The 19,562-nt window shown below is 49.4% G+C and overlaps 1 protein-coding gene across 1 annotated transcript in view; it reads left to right on the forward strand.

Annotated features, from left to right (window-relative positions):
* The window catches only part of THBS4 (thrombospondin 4), a 53,821-nt gene extending 35,860 nt beyond the window's left edge, over positions 1-17,961 (forward strand). Inside the window, exons 10-22 of the mRNA XM_070796883.1 lie at positions 582-734; positions 3,775-3,879; positions 4,458-4,565; positions 4,879-5,038; positions 6,463-6,581; positions 7,455-7,507; positions 10,400-10,593; positions 11,447-11,625; positions 13,197-13,245; positions 13,343-13,539; positions 14,135-14,307; positions 17,038-17,177; positions 17,738-17,961. Coding sequence (XP_070652984.1) covers positions 582-734; positions 3,775-3,879; positions 4,458-4,565; positions 4,879-5,038; positions 6,463-6,581; positions 7,455-7,507; positions 10,400-10,593; positions 11,447-11,625; positions 13,197-13,245; positions 13,343-13,539; positions 14,135-14,307; positions 17,038-17,177; positions 17,738-17,799 — 1,692 coding nt within the window. The 3' untranslated portion in view covers positions 17,800-17,961. The remainder of the gene's footprint in view (positions 1-581; positions 735-3,774; positions 3,880-4,457; positions 4,566-4,878; positions 5,039-6,462; positions 6,582-7,454; positions 7,508-10,399; positions 10,594-11,446; positions 11,626-13,196; positions 13,246-13,342; positions 13,540-14,134; positions 14,308-17,037; positions 17,178-17,737) is intronic.
* Positions 17,962-19,562: the final 1,601 nt, after the last annotated feature.

Genomic DNA, 19,562 nt, shown 5'->3' on the forward strand with positions numbered 1-19,562 from the left:
GGTGTCTTTCATGGTATGTAAATTCTATCTCAGTAAAGCTGTCTTTAAAAAAAAAGTTGGGCTTGCCTTGGGAGTGCTATCCCAATGGACCTGACAGCTCATTTGCCAGGCTTCTTCCACACCAGCCCACCTCATCAAAAATCCTCAATGCTAGGCCACCAACAGTTCTCTGTCCATCACTTGATTAAAAAATAAATAAAAAATTTTTTTCTAACTTGCCTTTTAACCCAACCATATCCTTTGTCCCCAGGGTAAATTCTCTCTCTCTACCTCCCAGGACTTCGTTCAGGTTTTCACCCCTTTCCTCCTTGCCCTCCACAGTGGAGCCAGCAAGACCAAGCGGCTCCCCAGCCAGCCTTCTTCTGCCTTTGGTTCTGTTCTCTTATGTCTCTGTGGCTGTCTGTGGCTTCCAGTCTGCTCGTGTCTCCCTCAATATTCACACGATGTTATAAGACACGCACATAACAGAGGCAGGCGTGGGGCTCACTTCGTCCTGGCATCATCAGGTCCATGTACAGACAGACACCGTCATAGGCCCTTTGCTCCCAGGTCCGAGCATCATCTCGCTCTGCTCCTTGCAGGGATCTTATCGCTGTGGGCCTTGCAAACCAGGGTACATCGGTGATCAGATGAGGGGATGCAAAATGGAAAGAAACTGCAGAGATCCAGAACTGAACCCTTGCAGTGTGAACGCCCAGTGCATCGAAGAGAGGCAGGGGGATGTGACGTGCGTGGTAAGTCATCTGCTGCTTGCTTTGTCGTTTTCTCCCTTCCCTTTGAACCACCACCGCTCTCTGGTTTCTGCTTGCTTCAGAGTAAAAGTACTCAAAAACGAAAGCAATTCCATCAAAATAAACGAAGGATGTGGCTGTAACAGAGGCAGCTGAAGTTTGTGGAGAGCAATCTGAAGTCACCTAACCATCAGCCACCTTTGCACTCTCTTGGCCGTGGGTCAACACCATTTTCTTGAGCATGCTGGTGGTGGAGCCCCAGCTCCCATACACCCTCTGTGGGAGGCCCAGGAGGTGAGCCCCAAGACTCGGGGGAGACGCCTTCCCTCGACTAGTCCCTCGATAAGCTGCTGGTTTACATGAGCACACTTCCCTTCCTCATTGTCCTCGCCCTGAGGACGTCCAATTTCCAAGTCTGGCCTAACACTCCGGGAGATGGTGGCGAGCTGCTGTCAGAAACCCTGGGAGTAAACCCTCCACCTTCCACAGCACCCGCTCTTCTCTGTGCCCGCCTCTGCCAGGCTCAGGAGGAGCTCGGTGGGTGCTCACTCTCCTTCCCGTGCAGCTCCCGGCCCTGGAACTGCCTGGGGAGGGGAGGCCGGAGAAGAGGGCAGGGCACTTCAGCCTCGAGAGGGTCTCCCACCACTCAGGTGTAGAGTGGGCCCTTGGTGAGGAATGGAGCTTGTTACTGCCATCTGCCCCCAAACCCCAGCCCCGGAGTCCTGGGGCAGGAGTGGGGGCTTCTAGACATGGCTAAATAATCCGTCTTCAGCTGTTCAATTCCTGCTTCCTCCCCGGGGAGCCAGGCCCCTTAGAGTCTGGTGTAGCAGTCAGCCTGAGCAGCAGGATAGATTCTGGGAGACTTCTCCCTTCTTCATACCTCAGACTTCTTTACCTTTTTGTTCTCAAAATTTTCTACTATGAGCATATGGCTTTCAAATAGGAAGAATGAGGAGAATCAAAACCAAGTTAAAGAAATAACTATAATACCATCCCCTCTCTCCAGTGGTACAAGTAATTTGTACAAGGTACTGACAAGGGAACGAGCTGGGTTGAAGGGGGAGAAAAAAACCAACAATTTCTTTAATTCCTATCAATGGGGCTTGTTTATTCCCATTGAGAGGCAAGCATATATCTATGTTTAAATCCTCATCTTTTGTGAACAAATTAACGACTCCCCTGGGATGGTGGGTGATGGGGCTCTTAATGTGTTTTTGAATTTGTAATAAGGCACAGCGACAGATGGTGAAGGATTAATACACTTGGAGTGACTACTAAAATAATTTAATCTGTCAGAAAATGGCTCATTAAAAACGTATTTGTTCCTAGAGGAAATTTTTTCTTCATTAAAATGAGTCAAGGACGATACCCCCATGGCTGTGCTTTCCAGGCCTTCTAATGGCCCTACTGAAACAACTGAGCGGAAATAAGGGTAGTTACGGGAGGGGTGTCTTTGGAACCCTGCCTTCCATGTCTCTGGTTGCAGAAGAGGGGTGCATGTGATTGAGAACAGACAGGCTGCAGCCTAGGAAGTCACTGGTCTTAAATCACCTCATCTTGATTAATGAGGGCAGGAAATTTAACGTTAACTAGTGTCAAGCTTCTCTTCCCTTGGCCCTGACGCTGTTCCCCAGACTCTTACCCACCTCCCTCCCCACCTCACTGGTTCCTTGTCACTTTCCAGGCCGCCCTGTCCCTTGTTCCTTCTTCTGTTCTGCCTGTCCCTTCAGGTACCGATCCTGCTCCTGGGCTGAGCTCCCAGGTACCACCTCGTACCCCGGACGCCCTTATGGAAGGATTGCCTTTCTCTTAGGTTTATCATTATCTTTTAACCAGGCCCACTAGGATATGGATATGAGGGGAGAACTCATGTTAACCAAATACATATGGCAGAAGACATTGAACTGGGACAGTCTTGAGTTCAAGTCCCAGCCCTGAGACCTTGGGCAAGAAGGGACTTCGCTGCTCTAAGTTGACTCTTTTGTAAAATTGGGTAATGATGACTTTGCATCATCACTGTAAGGACTGGAGTAAATGCCTTTAGAGTCTGGTCGGGAATAACTGTTACTTTGATGCCTATTCTACTAGCAGTGAAGGCTTCCCCTCAGCAGCTGGTGGTGGCAGGGAACTTGGGTAGACTTTTTCAGAGGAATGGAGAACGCACAGACCCAGCAATGCACCTGTGGGAACCTTCTCCTGTTAGGGGATATGAACAGAGGTTAAGCACCTTGGAAGGTTCCCTGTGTGGTGGAAATTGATCTAGAAGACCGTTAGATACAGAGATATGGGGCCAGGATGATAAGGAAAGTGCCTCAACAGCCTCTCTCCCGATGCGTGCATTTATTTCCACTGGAGAATGTTTTGACAATAATCCCAAATTACAAATATTAATACAAATAAATACCCTTTGAACCAGGAATTTCACACTAAGAAACCAGAAGGTCAAATGTACTAGAATTTGTCAAATGTGCAGAAGGACAAATGTACTAGAATTCTTTGTGGCGGCATTGTTTGCAATAGAAAAAGGTTTTAACAACTTGACACCCACCAGTAGGGGACTAGTTGAATTAATTAAGGCACATGTATTCCAATTTATGTAAAATAGATCTGTGCCCATTAAAAAGAATGACACAAATCTACATGCAGTGATATGGAAAGGGTCCCAAGATGTAATATAAATTTTTAGAACTCAAGGTGCAGAGTAGTATACATGTGTGCTACCAGTTGTGCTAAAGGACAAAAAAAAAAAAGGAAAAGAATATGTGTTTGCTGGTCTCTGCCCAGCATGTCTCTGGAAGTATTCAAAAGAGTGGTTTGCCTGGATTCATGAGCCCAGGAGCAGGAGGGAGCTTTCACTCTGCCTTTGTATCTTTTGAATTTTGAACCATTAGACTACAATATTCAAAACACAGCTTAATAGTTTTAAAATCCTCCCCACAAAGCCTCCTGGCTCTGGGCCTGTGTACAGGAGCAGAGGCCCTTGTAAGCCCCAGCCTCCCACCAGGCTCAGCGCCTGGGCTTTTGACAGGCTTTCTTTTCACAGTGTGGGGTCGGCTGGGCTGGTGACGGCTACATCTGTGGAAAGGATGTGGACATTGACAGTTACCCTGATGAGGAGCTGCCATGCTCGGCCAGAAACTGCAAAAAGGTGAGGGGGACGAGCAGGAGAAGACACACGCAGACACACGCGCGAGCACATATGCACACTCGCTCTGTGGCTTTCCAGAGCCACATCTTATATCAGGGAGGGGTTCTGTGGGTTCCATTCAGAATGTATTTTTAAAGTAGCTGCATCTCAAATGTAGCAAAACAGCCATTGACAATAAAGTCAGATAGGTACAAAGTGTGTTGAGGTCAGAAATAGTTTTTGAATTAGATGGAGATGGGGTGGGGAAATGGGGAGAAGTTGGTAAAAGGGTACAAACTGTCCATTATGAGGTGAATGAGATCTGTGGATCTAATGTAGTTAACACTGTATTGTATGCTTGAAATTTGCTAAGGGTAGAACTTAACATATTCTCAGCAAAATAAAGGTAGGGATAAATATGTAAGGTGACAGATATGTTAATGAAATCAGTGGAGGCATCACTTCATAATATATACATGTATCAAATTATCACATTATACATTTTAAATGTCTTGCCATTTTGTCAGTTAAAATACCTCAGTAAAGCTGAAAAAAAGACAAACGTACATGTCCCTCTGAGCTGTGTTTCTCCAACTTAGGACAACTGCAAGTATGTGCCAAATTCTGGCCAAGAAGATGCAGACAGGGATGGCATTGGAGACGCCTGTGATGATGATGCTGATGGAGACGGGATCCTGAATGAGCAGGTAGGCACCTGCTTTGCTGGGAGGGTCTGGGAATGGCCACGCGCCAGAGATGGTAGAAGAAAGTCCATGAAGTTCACTGTTTATATGAATCATCCCAAATGTCCATTTCCATGCCTGTGTTTCCACAGCACTGTAACTTTTTCTTCTAAGATTCCAAAATGTTTAAAATACAAAACTGAGGAGCTTTGACCGCCTGAGGTCTGACATCTCGTGCCAGCAGCAGGGGGGTGGGGTGGGAGGAGGTTGACTGGCATCCACCACAGGACCAGGCACACAGGCGGTCTCAGTAAATGTCGGTCTCGGGATCCTTTAGGATAACTGTGTCCTGACCCACAACGTGGACCAGAGGAACAGTGACAAAGACATCTTTGGGGATGCCTGTGATAACTGCCGGAACGTGCTGAATAATGACCAGAAAGACACTGATGGGGATGGGAAAGGAGATGCCTGTGATGACGACATGGATGGGGACGGTGGGTTTGCCTCGCGTTGTCTTTTCCTTGGGACCTATCTGTGCTTTTCTCCTTGTTCTCTCTTATGAGCAGGAACAGAATTGCTGATTCTGAAGGCCTTCCTTCTCTGGGGGGTTCTACATGGCCTGAGCCTGGGGGACCCCAGGTCCACTTATTTTTGTCTACTTATTTCTCCCATGTTTAATAACCTTCATGCTCCAGGAACTCAACATCATTGCCAGAAGCTGTAGGAATCCCTTCAAGCAGTGTCTTGTCAAGGCTGTATCTTTGGAAGACATCTGTCTTCTCAGACTACAGCTTCCTCCCTCCCACCATCCTTCTCAAGCATAAGAGCCCTAGAAGTGGAAGATTGAGGGAGAGGGGCAGAGCAGGATCAAGCACTGCAGCCCCAGGTCAGGCTCCTCATGCAGAGAATCAGGTCTTTTCCCAGAGAGTGGAAAGGGCCATCAGGCAGGTGGCTGCACCAGCCAGCTCCAGGGTCCACTGAAGGGCCTCATACTTTGGTCTGTGTGAGTAGCACCCCTGGAGAACAATTCTAGAGCTCTGCAGGCCATAAGGAAGGACATTTGTTTCTGTATAGCTCCCATAAAACACAGATGATTGTCATCAAAGTATAGGCTGGATCTGATCATTTCTGAAAAACATATCACTTTATAGGACCTTGAAGGAATATCCTTTTAGAAATACACTATACCCACCAACACCCTACTCCAGAAAATTCACACCTCTCTAAAATGCAACCTTACCTTCTATAAGCCGGACAGCTGGTAAACCAGCTCAGCAAAATGAACAGAAAAGGCCCTGAGTTGTAGCATTTGCATTTCCATGATATAAATACCACTCCCACCATCCCTGGTTCCAAGGTACCAAGAGGAGATGACACAATTGAACAGGAAGCTGGGGAGAAATGGTGTGAAGGGCCTGACTCCAGCCCACCACCGCCCAAGCCCTGGGGCCCTGGTAGTAACAGACCCACGAGCTCCTCCCTCCCCAGGCTTGGCCCTCTTGCTGCCTCATCTGGTCACAGTGATAGCCCTCAACACCTTGGACAGATTCTAACTCGCTGGATAAATGCCACAAGTCACTGTTCGTTTTTGAGCCTCCCAGAATTCATCCTTTGATGTTACCTCAAGATAACTGCACCCCTGGAGAAGGGAATGGCTACTGACTCCAGTGTTCTTGCCTGGAAAATCCCATGGACAGAGGAGCCTGGCGGGGCTACAGTCCAGGGGTCACAGAGAGTTGGACATGACTGAGCACGCACACACAGCAGATAACTGCTGGAAGGGGTAGTGCTCCCCGAGGATGGCCTGGGCGGATGCCACTCCCCGCGTGCTGGCCTAATCACTACAACTCCTGAAAGTCTGTGCTCCAGACCTTTTGGTGACGTTCGCCTGACTCAGGGAAACATTCCTCTCTTGAAGGAATAAAAAACATCCTGGACAACTGCCAGAAAGTTCCCAATAGTGACCAAGAAGACAGAGACGGTGACGGTGTGGGGGATGCCTGTGACAGCTGTCCTGAGGTCAGCAACCCAAACCAGGTTAGTAGGACCCAAGGGAAGCCGAACCCCAGGCTGAGCGCCCCGTGCAAAGATGCACTTTAAGACCAGCATCTGGAAGAACCCAGGAGAGCCCACCAGCCCCGTTTGCTGCTGCTCCCTTCCTCCTAACAGCAGAGGTGATAATGTTGTATACGTAGGACTGGAGGTGATGAGAGGGACACTGCAGGACATCTGGGGCCCTCTGACTCATCTCACAGGCTGTAGAGTCCCTCTGATGTCAGTCCTAGGAATCTAAGGATGCCCAGAACAAGTTTTTTTTTTTCCTGCTGAAAGGAAAATGTAACGGAAATTAACTATGGGGAGCCTCATGTCCCTTTCATCCCCAAACCCCTGTGTATGGACATTTCAGATTAGGTTCAATCAGCGATGTGCAGTTTCTCTTCTCTCTCCTCCTTCCTGTCTGGATCCTTGGGTGTGATGTGTCACATATTTTGAAAGGCCTGGGAAGGGGTCGTCATTGTTGCCCTCTGACTCACTCCTGTTCTGGCTCCGCTCCAAAATACAGAAGCAAAGCAAAACCTGCTTGCTTCATCCTCGTGTCTGTGGTTGGCCCCCTTCCGACCTGTGCCGGAGGGCCGCGTCTGCACCTGCCCCCACACTGCCCCGGCGCCCTTCTCCAGTCAGCTCATCTGGTGTGTAGGCAGCCCGTCCTTGGAGCTTGATATTTTGGACGGCTTTTTTGAAAATTCAGCATTGTGCCTACACCAATATGGTGTTGTCCTTTTGCAGCTTGCACCACCCCAATTTCAAAGAAATAATTCCTGAGATCCAGTGATGATGGGCCAGGCCTGCCTTCTCCGGAACGTTCTGTGCAGGCCTAGGGATAAATAACACGTTCTGTTCCCTTTGCAGTCTGACGTGGATAATGATCTGGTTGGGGACTCCTGTGACACCAATCAGGACAGGTATGGCATGTCTCCCAACTGCATAGGACCAGATGAAAAATCCAGAGGGAGTTTTCTCTCTCAGAGCTTTCTGCTGCTACCATGCTTTGGGGGCTCTCTGGGTAGATTGAGTTGCTAGAGGAACAATGGCTGTCTTTGGTCAGGGTCACTGCACCTCTGTGGATGGGGGAGTTGACTGTATCTCCACATGGATGGGCCACGAGGCACTTGAGCAACTGAGACTCCATCACAGGAGAGGCTGTGTGGCATCCCTTGTTAGAGATGGGCTCTGGAGCAACACACCTGGATGTAAATCCCAGTTCTCCACTTAACACATCAGCTAAGGCAATGGCACCCCACTCCAGTACTCTTGCCTGGAAAATCCCATGGATGGAGGAGCTTGGTGGGCTACAGTCCATGGGGTCGGCTAAGAGTCGGACACGACTGAGCAACTTCACTTTCACTTTTCACTTTCATGCATTGGAGAAGGAAATGGCAACCCACTCCAGTGTTCTTGCCTGGAGAATCCCAGGGACGGGGGAGCCTGGTAGGCTGCCGTCTGTGGGGTCGCACAGAGTTGGACACGGCTGAAGCGACTTAGCAGCAGCAGCAGCCCCAGCAGCAGCAACCTTACACATCAGCTGCCCATCTCTCTGTGCCTCCATTTCCTCATCTGTAAAATGGGGCTAAAACTGGAATGTAGCTCTTAGGACTGTTGTGAAGGTTGAGCTAGTTTATGGAAAGTACATATCACAGTTTCTGTTACATGGATATTAGCTCTTTTGCTATTGTGTGTTCTTTCAGCTCAGGGAAGCTTCACCATCAGCCCCAAATAGAGAGCTGCCAGCTTGCTGAGAGATCTTTGTGATTTCATTGTCTCTGGAATCGTTTCATTCAGTCTTCTTGGGTGGAATTGTTCTATGCAAATGAATGCTGTCAGCCCTTCTCATCCCACATGGATGGAGGCCTATGTTAGGACAAAGAGCTGGATCTGATGCTATAAGAACATCAAAAACGTAGACATGGGCAGCTCTGCTAGAGGCACCTGCGGTCCGAGACTCTGGACCCTGTCATCTCCATAGGGAATCATAGGGGGAGCAGGACAGGGATGAGGGAGGGAAAGGGTCTGAAAGGCAAAAGGAACAAGGTAGCTTCCCTCCTCAACTTCTCCTTAGAGGCTGCCCTACAGCCAGCAGCTCTGAAGCCCAGCCTTGCTCAAGGATAGATCCTGTCAAGCCCCATCTCCATCCACGTGCTCCATGTCCTTGCTGTAGAGTACATGCTGGCTAAGTGAACGTCAGCATACTTCTCAGTCTGTCTCAATTTCTTCATCTGCAAAGTAGAGATAATTACATGCATCTTAAAAGTGATGGTGCAAATGAAAGATAATGTGGGTAAAGCTCCCGGCACAGTACTGGCCCCTGGGTGACCTGCAGAAAATGGTAAGTGAGGTATTTTTGTTCCCACAGCATGAGGAGAGGCGAGTCCGTGACAGGCTGACACAGGATATCTCTGTTGTTGAGTGGAAGGTGGGACTGGTACCCTGACAACTTCCCTCAGTGATGAGCATCACGAATGTTCCCTGTTGCAGGTCATCCTGCACTCTGATTGCCATCTGAGTGCTTTCTAAAATATCCTGTCCCACCAGCCTCTAGAAGTTGCCTAAAATAAATGACTCATTTGCTACATTTTAATTCCCACAGACTTGAGGACAGAAACTGCTTGGTTTTGCATAAAAACGTTCGGGGGTATATGGCATGGCTGCTGACGGCAGTAGCTCAGGCTTATGTTTTGGAAAACAGCCCTGCCACAGGCCCAGGAATCCCGCTGTTCGAGCCGACCTGACTTTCCCTGGGTCCCATCTGGGAAGCCTGGCCTAGAGGGCATGCACTGGTCCCTGGCCTCCTTTTCCCATCCCATTGTGGGGGTAGTTGCTGGCCCAGGATGGGCCATGGGTAGAACTGGTGAAAGGAATATCTGCTGTAATCCCGAGTAGTCATAGGAGGCCACTGTCCACTCAGGGAAGCTTGGGGACAGGGCACACTCTTCCCCTGGTGGCCATCAGGCCTGGAAAGAAATTGAGACTCAGAGACTGAGGAGTATGTTGAAGTCCACTTCTTGTGCACTCACAGCTGATGCTTCTCGGGTCTACTGGCCAGGCATGGTGAAGAGTATTAGAAAAGGAAACTCCATAGGGCCTCCCAAGGGCTAGGCCCCTGGAAGTGGTTTTTCATGAAAAAAATGTAATATGCACTATTCTAATCAGCCTTCAGTCTTCAAGCCTGCGAGGTGGGCTGTTACTGTCCTCATGGTACAGAGGGGTATGCCGAGCCACAGAGCGCCAAGTGTCATGTTGGGGCCACACGCACAGCTGGGCCAGGGCTCCCAGCCAGCACTTTGGCGCCCCTGCCCCTCCCTCTGTTCCGCTCCCAGAGTCTCTGCGGGGATCATAGTCGTGCCAGGGACTGAAAGGAGCATCTGGTCACAGAATCACAGAAATTGACCCTTATTTTGAATAGAAAAGATCTACTTGTTGCAACAGGTCGGGGAAGTAGGAAATGGTCTCTGAGGCCCATAAGGCAGCCTTATCTCAGGACCTGTGAAAGTTGCTCAGTCGTGTCTGACTCTGAGACCCCAAGGACTGCAGCCCGCCAGGCTCCTCTGTTCATGGAATCCTCCAGGCAAGAGTACTGGAGTGGGTTGCCATGCCCTCCAGGGGATCTTCCCAACCCAGGGAGCAAACCTGGGTTTCTTGCATTGCGGGCAGATTCTTTACTGTCTGAGCCACCAGGGAAGCTTGATAAAAGACCAAGCCTGGTTAAGACCCCAAACCCAAACCCCTCCTCCTAAGAACTGGGCTCCTCGTGTCCCCTGCTGAGCTGTGACGTAGCCCCTCCCTCCCTTCTCCCACAGCGACGGAGACGGGCACCAGGACAGCACAGACAACTGCCCCACCGTCATCAACAGTGCCCAGCTGGACACAGACAAGGATGGCATTGGTGACGAGTGTGACGATGATGACGACAACGACGGCATCCCAGACTTGGTACCCCCTGGCCCGGACAACTGCCGGCTCGTCCCCAACCCCGCCCAGGAGGACAGCAACAGTAAGCGGGCTCGGCCCAGGGCTCCCCTCAGCCAGGCTTACGGCGGCCCACCTCTGTCAGGGTCCAGCTCCTCCGAGCAGCCACAGCTTGTGTGGACAGGAGAGCCCTGGGAGCCACGCGTCTCCAGCTGTCAGAGGCGGGCACAGCCCTGGTCTGAGACCACATGGGGCAGGGAAGCAACCACACGCTCCCCCTTGGGGCCTGCCCACCCCTTTCACCAGTGTCCCAGCGGGAGCAGGAGGGAGAGGAGGCCAGGGCAGCACAGGCGGGGGTGGGGTTCACAGGCTCCGATGCCTGCAGGGGACAGGTGTGCACAGGGCCAGAAATGAGATGGCAGAGTTGTGAGCACGGTAAGCGTGCCCACGCCGCATACGCAAACTCACGTCTTGATACTAATACCATCCTGTTAGCTGGACAAAAGACACTTTGGGCTAGATTCAGCCTAAGGGTCACTGTAAATTATTCTGAGAGAGTGTCTGATGGCCATAATTTCCCTGCTCTTTATGTCATAGTCCAGAAAGTACCGCAGACATTTGCTTACGTAAGGTCAGACTTAAGATCCACCCGTCGTTGAGGTGCGATCCTAGAGGACACCCAGGGTTTCTTGTCAGGTCAGCTTTGAACAGTTACCCTCACGCTGCTGCTGGCAAGTCCTTCTGACTACCTGCAGTGGGGTTCAGCCACCCACCACCAGGATCCCAGGCCTGGCTCAGCCACAGCTGACTCCAGGACTTCTCTCTCCACGTAGGCTGAAGACCTAGCCCTGGCGCTGGGCTCTCTTTGGCTCCTGTCACAGAGGGGGGTGGCGTGGGGGTGGTGGGCATTACCCAGCTCCCCTCCTCCATTCCCTCAGGCGACGGAGTGGGAGACATCTGTGAGGCAGACTTTGACCAGGACCAGGTCATTGATCGGATAGACGTGTGCCCAGAGAACGCAGAGGTCACCCTGACCGACTTCAGGGCCTATCAGACCGTGGTCCTGGACCCTGAAGGGGATGCCCAGATCGACCCCAACTGGGTGGTCCTGAACCAGGTGAGTGCCATGGGGCTGGCGATGGCTCAGCTTTGCCTCTCAACACAGGCTTTTTTTTAAAACTAATTTTTATTGGAGTATAATTGCTTTATAATGTTGTGTTAGTTTCTGCTGTACAGCAAAGTGGATCACCTAGACATACACATATCCCCTCCCTTTGGCCCTTCTTCCCATTCAGGTCTGAGTAGAGTTCCCTGAGTAGGTTCTCACTAGTTATCCGTTTCATACACAGTATCACTAGTGTGTAGGTGTCAATCCCAGTCTCCCAGTTCCTCCCCCCAACACAGGCCCTTCTGAGAGAAGTGGGTTAGAGGGTGCCGACTGTGAGCCAGGCACTTTCCCACGTCACATTTATTCCCCACAACAGTCCTGTTGACGGAGCGCTTTAATTAGCCTCATTTTACAGATGTTGAGCTCGAGTCTTACAAAGCTTGAATGATTCCTCATGGTAAAATGGCAGGTAAGCAGCTGAGACTGCTGGATTTGGGGCCTAGGCAGTCTCCCATGCTCCCTAGACCCATGCTCCCAGTCTCTGCAGCAGGTGCCCCTGTGCGTTCGCCTCCTTGTGGAACTAAAGAAGGCAGGCACAGAGAGGCTTAGTAGACTTTCCAGCGTCACCCAGTAGGCCACATTCATTAAAAGCATATGTATGTTGGGCTGCCGTCTATGGGGTCACACAGAGTTGGACATGACTGAAGCAACTTAGCAGCAGCAGCATGCATTAATATACGACATTCGTTTTTCTCTTTCTGACTTACTTCACTCTGAATAACAGGCTCTAGGTTCATCCACCTCAGTTCAGCTGACTCAAATTTGTTCCTTTTTGTGGCTAGAAAAATGGTTACTGGTGAACCTATTTGCAGGGCAGGAGTAGAGACACAGACATAGAGAACAGACTATGGACACGAGGGAGGGAGAAGAGGGGACAAACTGAGAGAGCAGCGCTGAGACATGTATATTACCATATGCAGAATAGATGGCTGGGGGGCACTGCTGTATAACACAGCCTAACCCCATGTTCCACAGCCCAGAGGGGTGGGAGGGAGGTTCAGGAGGGAGGGGACCTATGTGTACTTACAGCTGATTCATGTTGTTGAATGGCAGAAACCTGGAGAAGGAAATGGCAAGCACTCCAGTATTCTTGCCTGGAAGATCTCAGGGACAGAGGAGGGTGGCGGGTACAGTCCATGGGGTTGCAGAGTCGGACACGACTGAGCGATTGAACAACAACATGGCAGAAACCAGCACAGTATTGTAAAGCAATTATTCTCCAATTAAAAATTAAAAAAGAATTTTAAAGCGTATGTTCTCTAGTTAAGAGTCTATTGAATCAACTCAAGTGACAGTTTTAGCAAAACAGTTTCTACTCAGCACTGAGGTTTTGTTTTGTTGAAAAGTATATGTTTTCTTTGAGCATATAAGAAGGTAGGGCAGTTCTTCAAATAATGAAATCTTTACATGGAGCTCAGACATCACTGACTTCTCACCGGTGATGCCCGAGAATCTGAGCTTACTCGAGCTTATTCCATCCCCTCTGAGGTTAATCTTAACTCCTGCATTTCTCTCTGCAGGGCATGGAGATTGTGCAGACCATGAACAGCGATCCTGGCCTGGCAGTGGGTATGTCCAGGGCCTCAGTCACCACTTGTGTGGAATTCACTCTTTCCAGCTACCCGCGTGGCTTGTCTGTTTTTCTCATCTGCTTTGATCTTTACAGGGTACACGGCTTTTAATGGAGTTGACTTCGAAGGGACCTTCCACGTCAACACCCAGACGGACGATGACTACGCTGGCTTCATCTTTGGTTACCAGGACAGCTCCAGCTTCTACGTGGTCATGTGGAAGCAGACAGAGCAGACATACTGGCAGGCCACCCCATTCCGAGCTGTCGCGGAACCTGGCATTCAGCTCAAGGTACTCGTCTCCCTTTCTTCTGGGCCCTTCACCCTCCTTTTAAATTCTGTGTTCTCCTATATGGCATTCATTAATAGAAATCGATGCATTTGTGCTCAAATCTGGGAACTCTGCAGCCCATCCAGGGGGCCATGCCTTCGCTTCTTTGTAGGAGCTGCATGCTCCCCTCTGGGTGAGAACGTCTGACCCCAGAGGTGGGGAAGATTTAGGGGTACATCTTCGAGCACAGTCCCCTTGGAAACTGACTAATGTGTTTCCTCGGGTGGCCAACTTTGTACAGGAGGGCTGGGAAACCATGTCCGTCACTCCTGCTGGGAGGAAAGGCAGAGGTCAGAGCCCTCCTTGGCCAAATGTGGGGAGCGATGGGGCTGACAGCAGGGAAAGCACGGACCAAGGTAGTGGAATGCCGGCCAGTGCTGATCACTGAAGGCTGGGGATGACCACAGCAGAAATGGCATTGAAGCGTTTACGCCTTGTGTCCAGATTCAAGGCTGCCGGTTGCACCCATGAATCCCGACCCCATCACCTCCCCAGGGATACGGGATGCAGGAAGTGCGGTCTGTGTATCTAAGACCTTGCTCGTGTCGTTGTCCAGGCCGTGAAGTCCAAGACGGGTCCAGGGGAGCATCTCCGCAACTCGCTGTGGCACACGGGGGACACCAGTGACCAGGTCAGGCTGCTGTGGAAGGACTCCAGGAACGTGGGCTGGAAGGACAAGGTGTCCTACCGCTGGTTCCTGCAGCACCGGCCCCAGGTGGGCTACATCAGGTAGGCGCTGCGCCCCCTCCTCCCACATCTCAGAGCCTTCGCTTCCCTGAGCAGACAGCTCCCGAGGGCGAGCCAGGACCTCAGGCTCCCAGAAAAGAGGTAGGAGGAGGACACCCCGCTCAGACTGACCACCTGGATGGTAGGGCCACCTGGGGGGTAGAAGGACCTTCTGTGGGGGAGGCATGGGCACCAGAACAGTCTGCCCCTCTGACCCGTGTGAGGCGAGACTGACTCTCATCCACCATCCTGTGTGGTCCCTCTGGACCCTGTATCATCACTTACCTCAGCATTTCGTGCTGCAGTGAGTCCCTCATGGTCTGATAAACTCCACAAGAGCAGCACCCGTGTCTCATTTTATCTTGGTCTCCCCTGCGCCTGACATAGCAGTGACACATACTGCCCTCGGCATGAACTGACCCTCTTGTGAGCCCACGTTCTGCCTTACTTCCCTGTGAAAGTGTTAGTTGCTCAGTCAAGTCCGACTCTTTGCAAGCCCCTGGACTGTAGCCCACTGGACTCCTCTGTTCATGGGATTCTCCAGGCAAGAATACCGGAGTGGGTTGCCATGCCCTCCCCCAGTGAATCTTCCCCACCCAGGGATTGAACGTGGGTCTCCCACATTGCAGGCAAATTCTTTACCGTCTGAGTCACAAGGGAAGCCCTTGGAATTTCCCTGTAGGACTGTTTAAAAAAACAAACACCTATTCTCAGAAGCTAGGATGTCTTAGAACCACATCTTTGACATGTAGTCAATGTACTTTGGAGAAGGAAATGGCACCCCACTCTGGTATTCTTGCCTGGAGAATCCCAGGGACAGGAACCTAGTGGGCTGCCGTCTATGGGGTCGCACAGAGTCGGACACGACTGAAGTGACTTAGCAGCAGCAGCAGCAGCAGCAATGTACTTTCTTTCTCATTCCTCAGGCTTACAGATCCACACCAGCTTATGTAGCACTTCTTCAGGAAGAGGTGCTGATTGCATTTTCCTGACCGGGGCAGGAAAGCTGCCGAGTGGAAAAAAGGAAATCATGAAAGCTAATTCATACTTTGTCTTTCTTTGAGACTTTACATCAAATGTGATGTCTGTCTAGAGGGAGGTTGTCATATTCTCAGCCCTATTAAGCTGCATGTCCCCTTTTTTATAACAAATATTTTGAAATGCAGCCTCTTCCATCCCAAATGAAGTCATAGAAAATATTACCTACCTGCATGATGTTAAGGATCAATCTGATCCCTAATGGAGAAATAAGATTTATAACAAAATCGTGTAAGTGCTTGGACACAACCGTAGCAGAACACACAGTGAGGCTGCTGCTGGCCCGTGTACCTAGAATCACTGCAGAGGTGACGTCCTGCTACAGCTCGTGGGTTGTGGCCACAACGTGGTATTGCCAGCAGTGTTGTGAATTTCTAAAATAATGAACAGCTACAGAGAAGGACAAATATCGTATGATACCTCTTACGTGTGGAGTCTAATAAAAGGGTACAAGTGAACTTTGTTACAAAACAGAAGCAGTAGATGTAGAAAACAACCTTATGGTTACCAGGGGGGAAAAGGATGGATTGGGAGGTCAGACCTGACATATGCACACGACTGTTTATAAAGTAGATAATAAGGACCTACCGTATAGCACAGGGAACTCTACTCAGTACTCTGTAATGTCCTTTATGGGAAAAGAATCTAAAAAGAGTGGACATAGGTATAACTGACCTACTTCGCAAAGACAACATTGTAAATCAACCATACTCCAATAAGATGAATAGGGAACAGCTTAATTTTTAAACAGGACAATGAAGTACAGTTGACTTGAACAATTCAGGGGGTGGTTCCCAGACCTGCAATGGACAAAAATCCACAGATGCTCAAGTCCCATGGTCGGCCTTCTGTATCTGTGGTTCATATCTGCAGATTCAACTACCCGCAGATCATGTAGTGAAATAGTATTTATGGGGGGAAAAAATCCACATATTAGTGTGCCCATGCAAACCTATGTTGTTTAAGAGTCAAATGTACTCAACAGTTTATCAGTTTACCCTGGAAAAAAATCAGTTGATATTAGTGCAAAAATACTTGATATTCACACCTGAGTTGGGTTTTAAGCCCAGATAACTAGAAACAGGCCAAGGGTCTGTTCCTACCCAGGGGTCTGGAGGAGCACCCCAAAGGTGTCTGGATGCAGGACAGGTTTTCATAGTTCTCTCCAGGGCCTTGTAAGCCACCCAACATCCCTGCCTTCTGCCACTAAATGCCATGGTTACAGCCCCAAATGCCCCCCCACCCACATTTCTAAAATCCTACTTAGGGAATGCTGTTCCTCCCGAGGAAAATCATTGCTCCTGGATCCCAAAGAGCAGTGGTTTTTAAGTATGATGTCTGGACAGGGTAACTCACTGCACAGTGAAGTCACAAAGCCTCTTGGTCCTGGGTCGTATTGTGCTTTCTGATTCATCAGTGAGGACCCATTGAGTTGGACTCAGTGCCCAACCTCATCTAGGCCTTTCGAGGGACAGAAGAAGGGCAGATGTGAACAGGTGGTCCCTGACCTCATGGATCTCCCAGTCTAGCAGGGAAAGGGGAAAAGAGCAGCCAGAAGCACAGCCCAGGTCTGAGAAAAATGGAAGATGAAACAGAGCAAAGACGTAGGTGGCCAAGAAGTAGGACCCCCTGTCTCCTGATGGGTGGTTCCTCCTGACCTTGGTTTGAAACCCACTCTGGCTGTGTTGTGCACAGGGTGCGATTTTATGAAGGCTCTGAGTTGGTGGCTGATTCTGGGGTCACCATAGACACCACCATGCGTGGAGGCCGGCTCGGCGTGTTCTGCTTCTCCCAGGAAAACATCATTTGGTCCAACCTGAAATATCGCTGCAATGGTAATGCACATTCTTGTTACTGAATAGTATTACTACTAGAAAAAAAAAAAAATCAAACAATGCCACCTTATTGTATAGCACACATCTCTCCCAGAAGCCGAAAGTCATGCCACATATTCCTGAAATCTGAGGGTCCCTCTGTGATCCAAGCAAAAGGCAGATCTCACGTTTCCTATTTGATAGATGAGGAGATGGAACCCTAGAGAATTAAACTATTAAACTGCTTGGCTTGGGACATAGGGTTCTGCGAGAGATGGAGGCAGATTTAATTGAGAGGCAGCCTTCATTTTCATATAGCTCAAACACAATCATAAACTCAAAACCCATTCTGCCTGCTCATTTTCTTTTGGCCTGTGAATGACGCTCCTGGGCTTTAAGCCAACAGTTCGCAAAGCTGCCTGAGGTAGAAAATGGCTGCGGGGTTGGGGAGTATGGGGGGTGGTTCTTTGGGGGCTTGTTGGGCGGGCTGACAGCGACCCCTACAGGATGCCTCCCAGCTCGAGATGCACTAGGGCTGGAGGGAGCCTTCCTAATGCCCCTGTGCCTGTCCCCCTTTGCAGACACCATCCCAGAAGACTTCCAAGAATTTCAGACCCAGAATTTTGATCGCCTGGATAAATAAATGGAGGACGCAATCCGTAACTGCTTTTCCAAACACTAAAGTCATATGTTTTTTAACCTCCTACAATTTTCTTTGTATTCAGTGTGGCTTTCTTTTTGCCCACCCAGATATACCAAACTTCTTATATGAATGTGGCAATAAAGAAGAGATGATTTCTAAAAACCATGTTACCCAGACATCACTCCCACGTGGCTCAGGCTTTGACGGGGACTCTGCCGTTCTCTGTGGAATCCACAGACAATCGCCAGGGGATCTTTCTTCCTCAGTCGTGAGGTTGACCATGTACATCAGTCAGAAGGCTCAGGCCAAAGGTCTCACCTTCTGTTTCTTTCACAGAGAAGCCTGACAGTTCCTCACCTCAGCAGCCTCCTTATTTGGGGTAAGGAACCTCAGAAACACTGCTCAGGGACACTATTCCTATGAAGACTTTTCCTGACCGATCCTGGGTCGTTTGTCCAATTCTTTCTTATACCCTCTCCACCCCACACGCCTTCCACCCGTACCTCTACCAGTACTTTCAACAATTGTGCTTTTTTATATATTTGGCTCCCCCTAGTGGAATGTCAGTTAATTGAGAATTAAAGGACCACATCTTACTACAATCTATATACTCTGAATACCTGGTATGGAGATTACCTGTCCATTTTTTGCTAGACGGCTGACTCTTAAGTAATAAGGACAATAATGTATATGGATATGAGCCCTCCTACAACTCAGAAAGCTGCTCACAACATACACTATCTATGGTGGTATCAGCAGCCTCACTTTATGTTCAGGACAGAAACTTCCCTGATTTTTACATTAGTTCTTCTCCCATTTCATTTGTAAGGCAAATGATCCAGGCAAATTTTTTAAATAAATTCCCTTAGATTTCTGTTTCAAGAAATATTGCTGGGCGGCAATATATTCTCCTATTCCAGAATTCCTGGAAATACCTTAAGTTATAAATAAAGGATAAACACTGTCACCATCATTTTATTATGATTTTGGTAGAAACTACAGTGGCATATGCATGACCGATGCAAGACATGGAGGATTTTGGTCCACCTCACACGTAAAGCCTACAGGTGTAGGTTGCTTCAAAAGTCGGGACTAGGGTCTTCGATCAGGGTCTTCAGTGACGGGACACAGCTTGGGCCTGTCCACCAACCCCCTGCTTGCTGACACTGTCTAATCGCCCAGGCAGACCCTGCTACAGGAGCCGCCTCCCAGGGTATCGGAGCTGCACTGCTACTGTGACACATCTATAGATCGATCCCAATTCAAAAGAGTCCAGGAAGGAGAAGTAAATTCGTATGGTTGGAGAATGTCATCTCTCAATCCTCCCCCCTTTTCCTTGCTTTTTGTGTCTCACTGAAAGGTTATTTCCTGAGCCCTAAGGCCTTCAGGAGCCCTCTGGCCCTCCTGGTCCTCCACCCACTCTATGGTATAGAGTATACCTTTATAGGTATAAAAGCTATTTTATACTGTAACATTTTAGTGCCCTTTCTCTGGAGGCCTTGGCACTTTACCAGGCGATATGTGATGAAGGCCAAAGACTCTGGGGGATTTCATGCTAATCACTGAATTGCATGCCAAACCCTCTACCTTGAAATATTAATACACTCCTTTGTAAGAGGAAAATGTGTTAGTTGATCAGATATGGATGTTAATTTGAGCTGAAGTCTTATGGTATGTTGATCTGACTTTCAGTGACACTGGTGTACTTATCAGATCTGTCCTGTGCTCCTGTATTTCCCATACACTTCCTCCCTGAGGCTGGC

The sequence above is a fragment of the Bos indicus genome, chromosome 10, assembly GCF_029378745.1.
Source record: "Bos indicus isolate NIAB-ARS_2022 breed Sahiwal x Tharparkar chromosome 10, NIAB-ARS_B.indTharparkar_mat_pri_1.0, whole genome shotgun sequence".
Taxonomy (NCBI): domain Eukaryota; kingdom Metazoa; phylum Chordata; class Mammalia; order Artiodactyla; family Bovidae; genus Bos; species Bos indicus.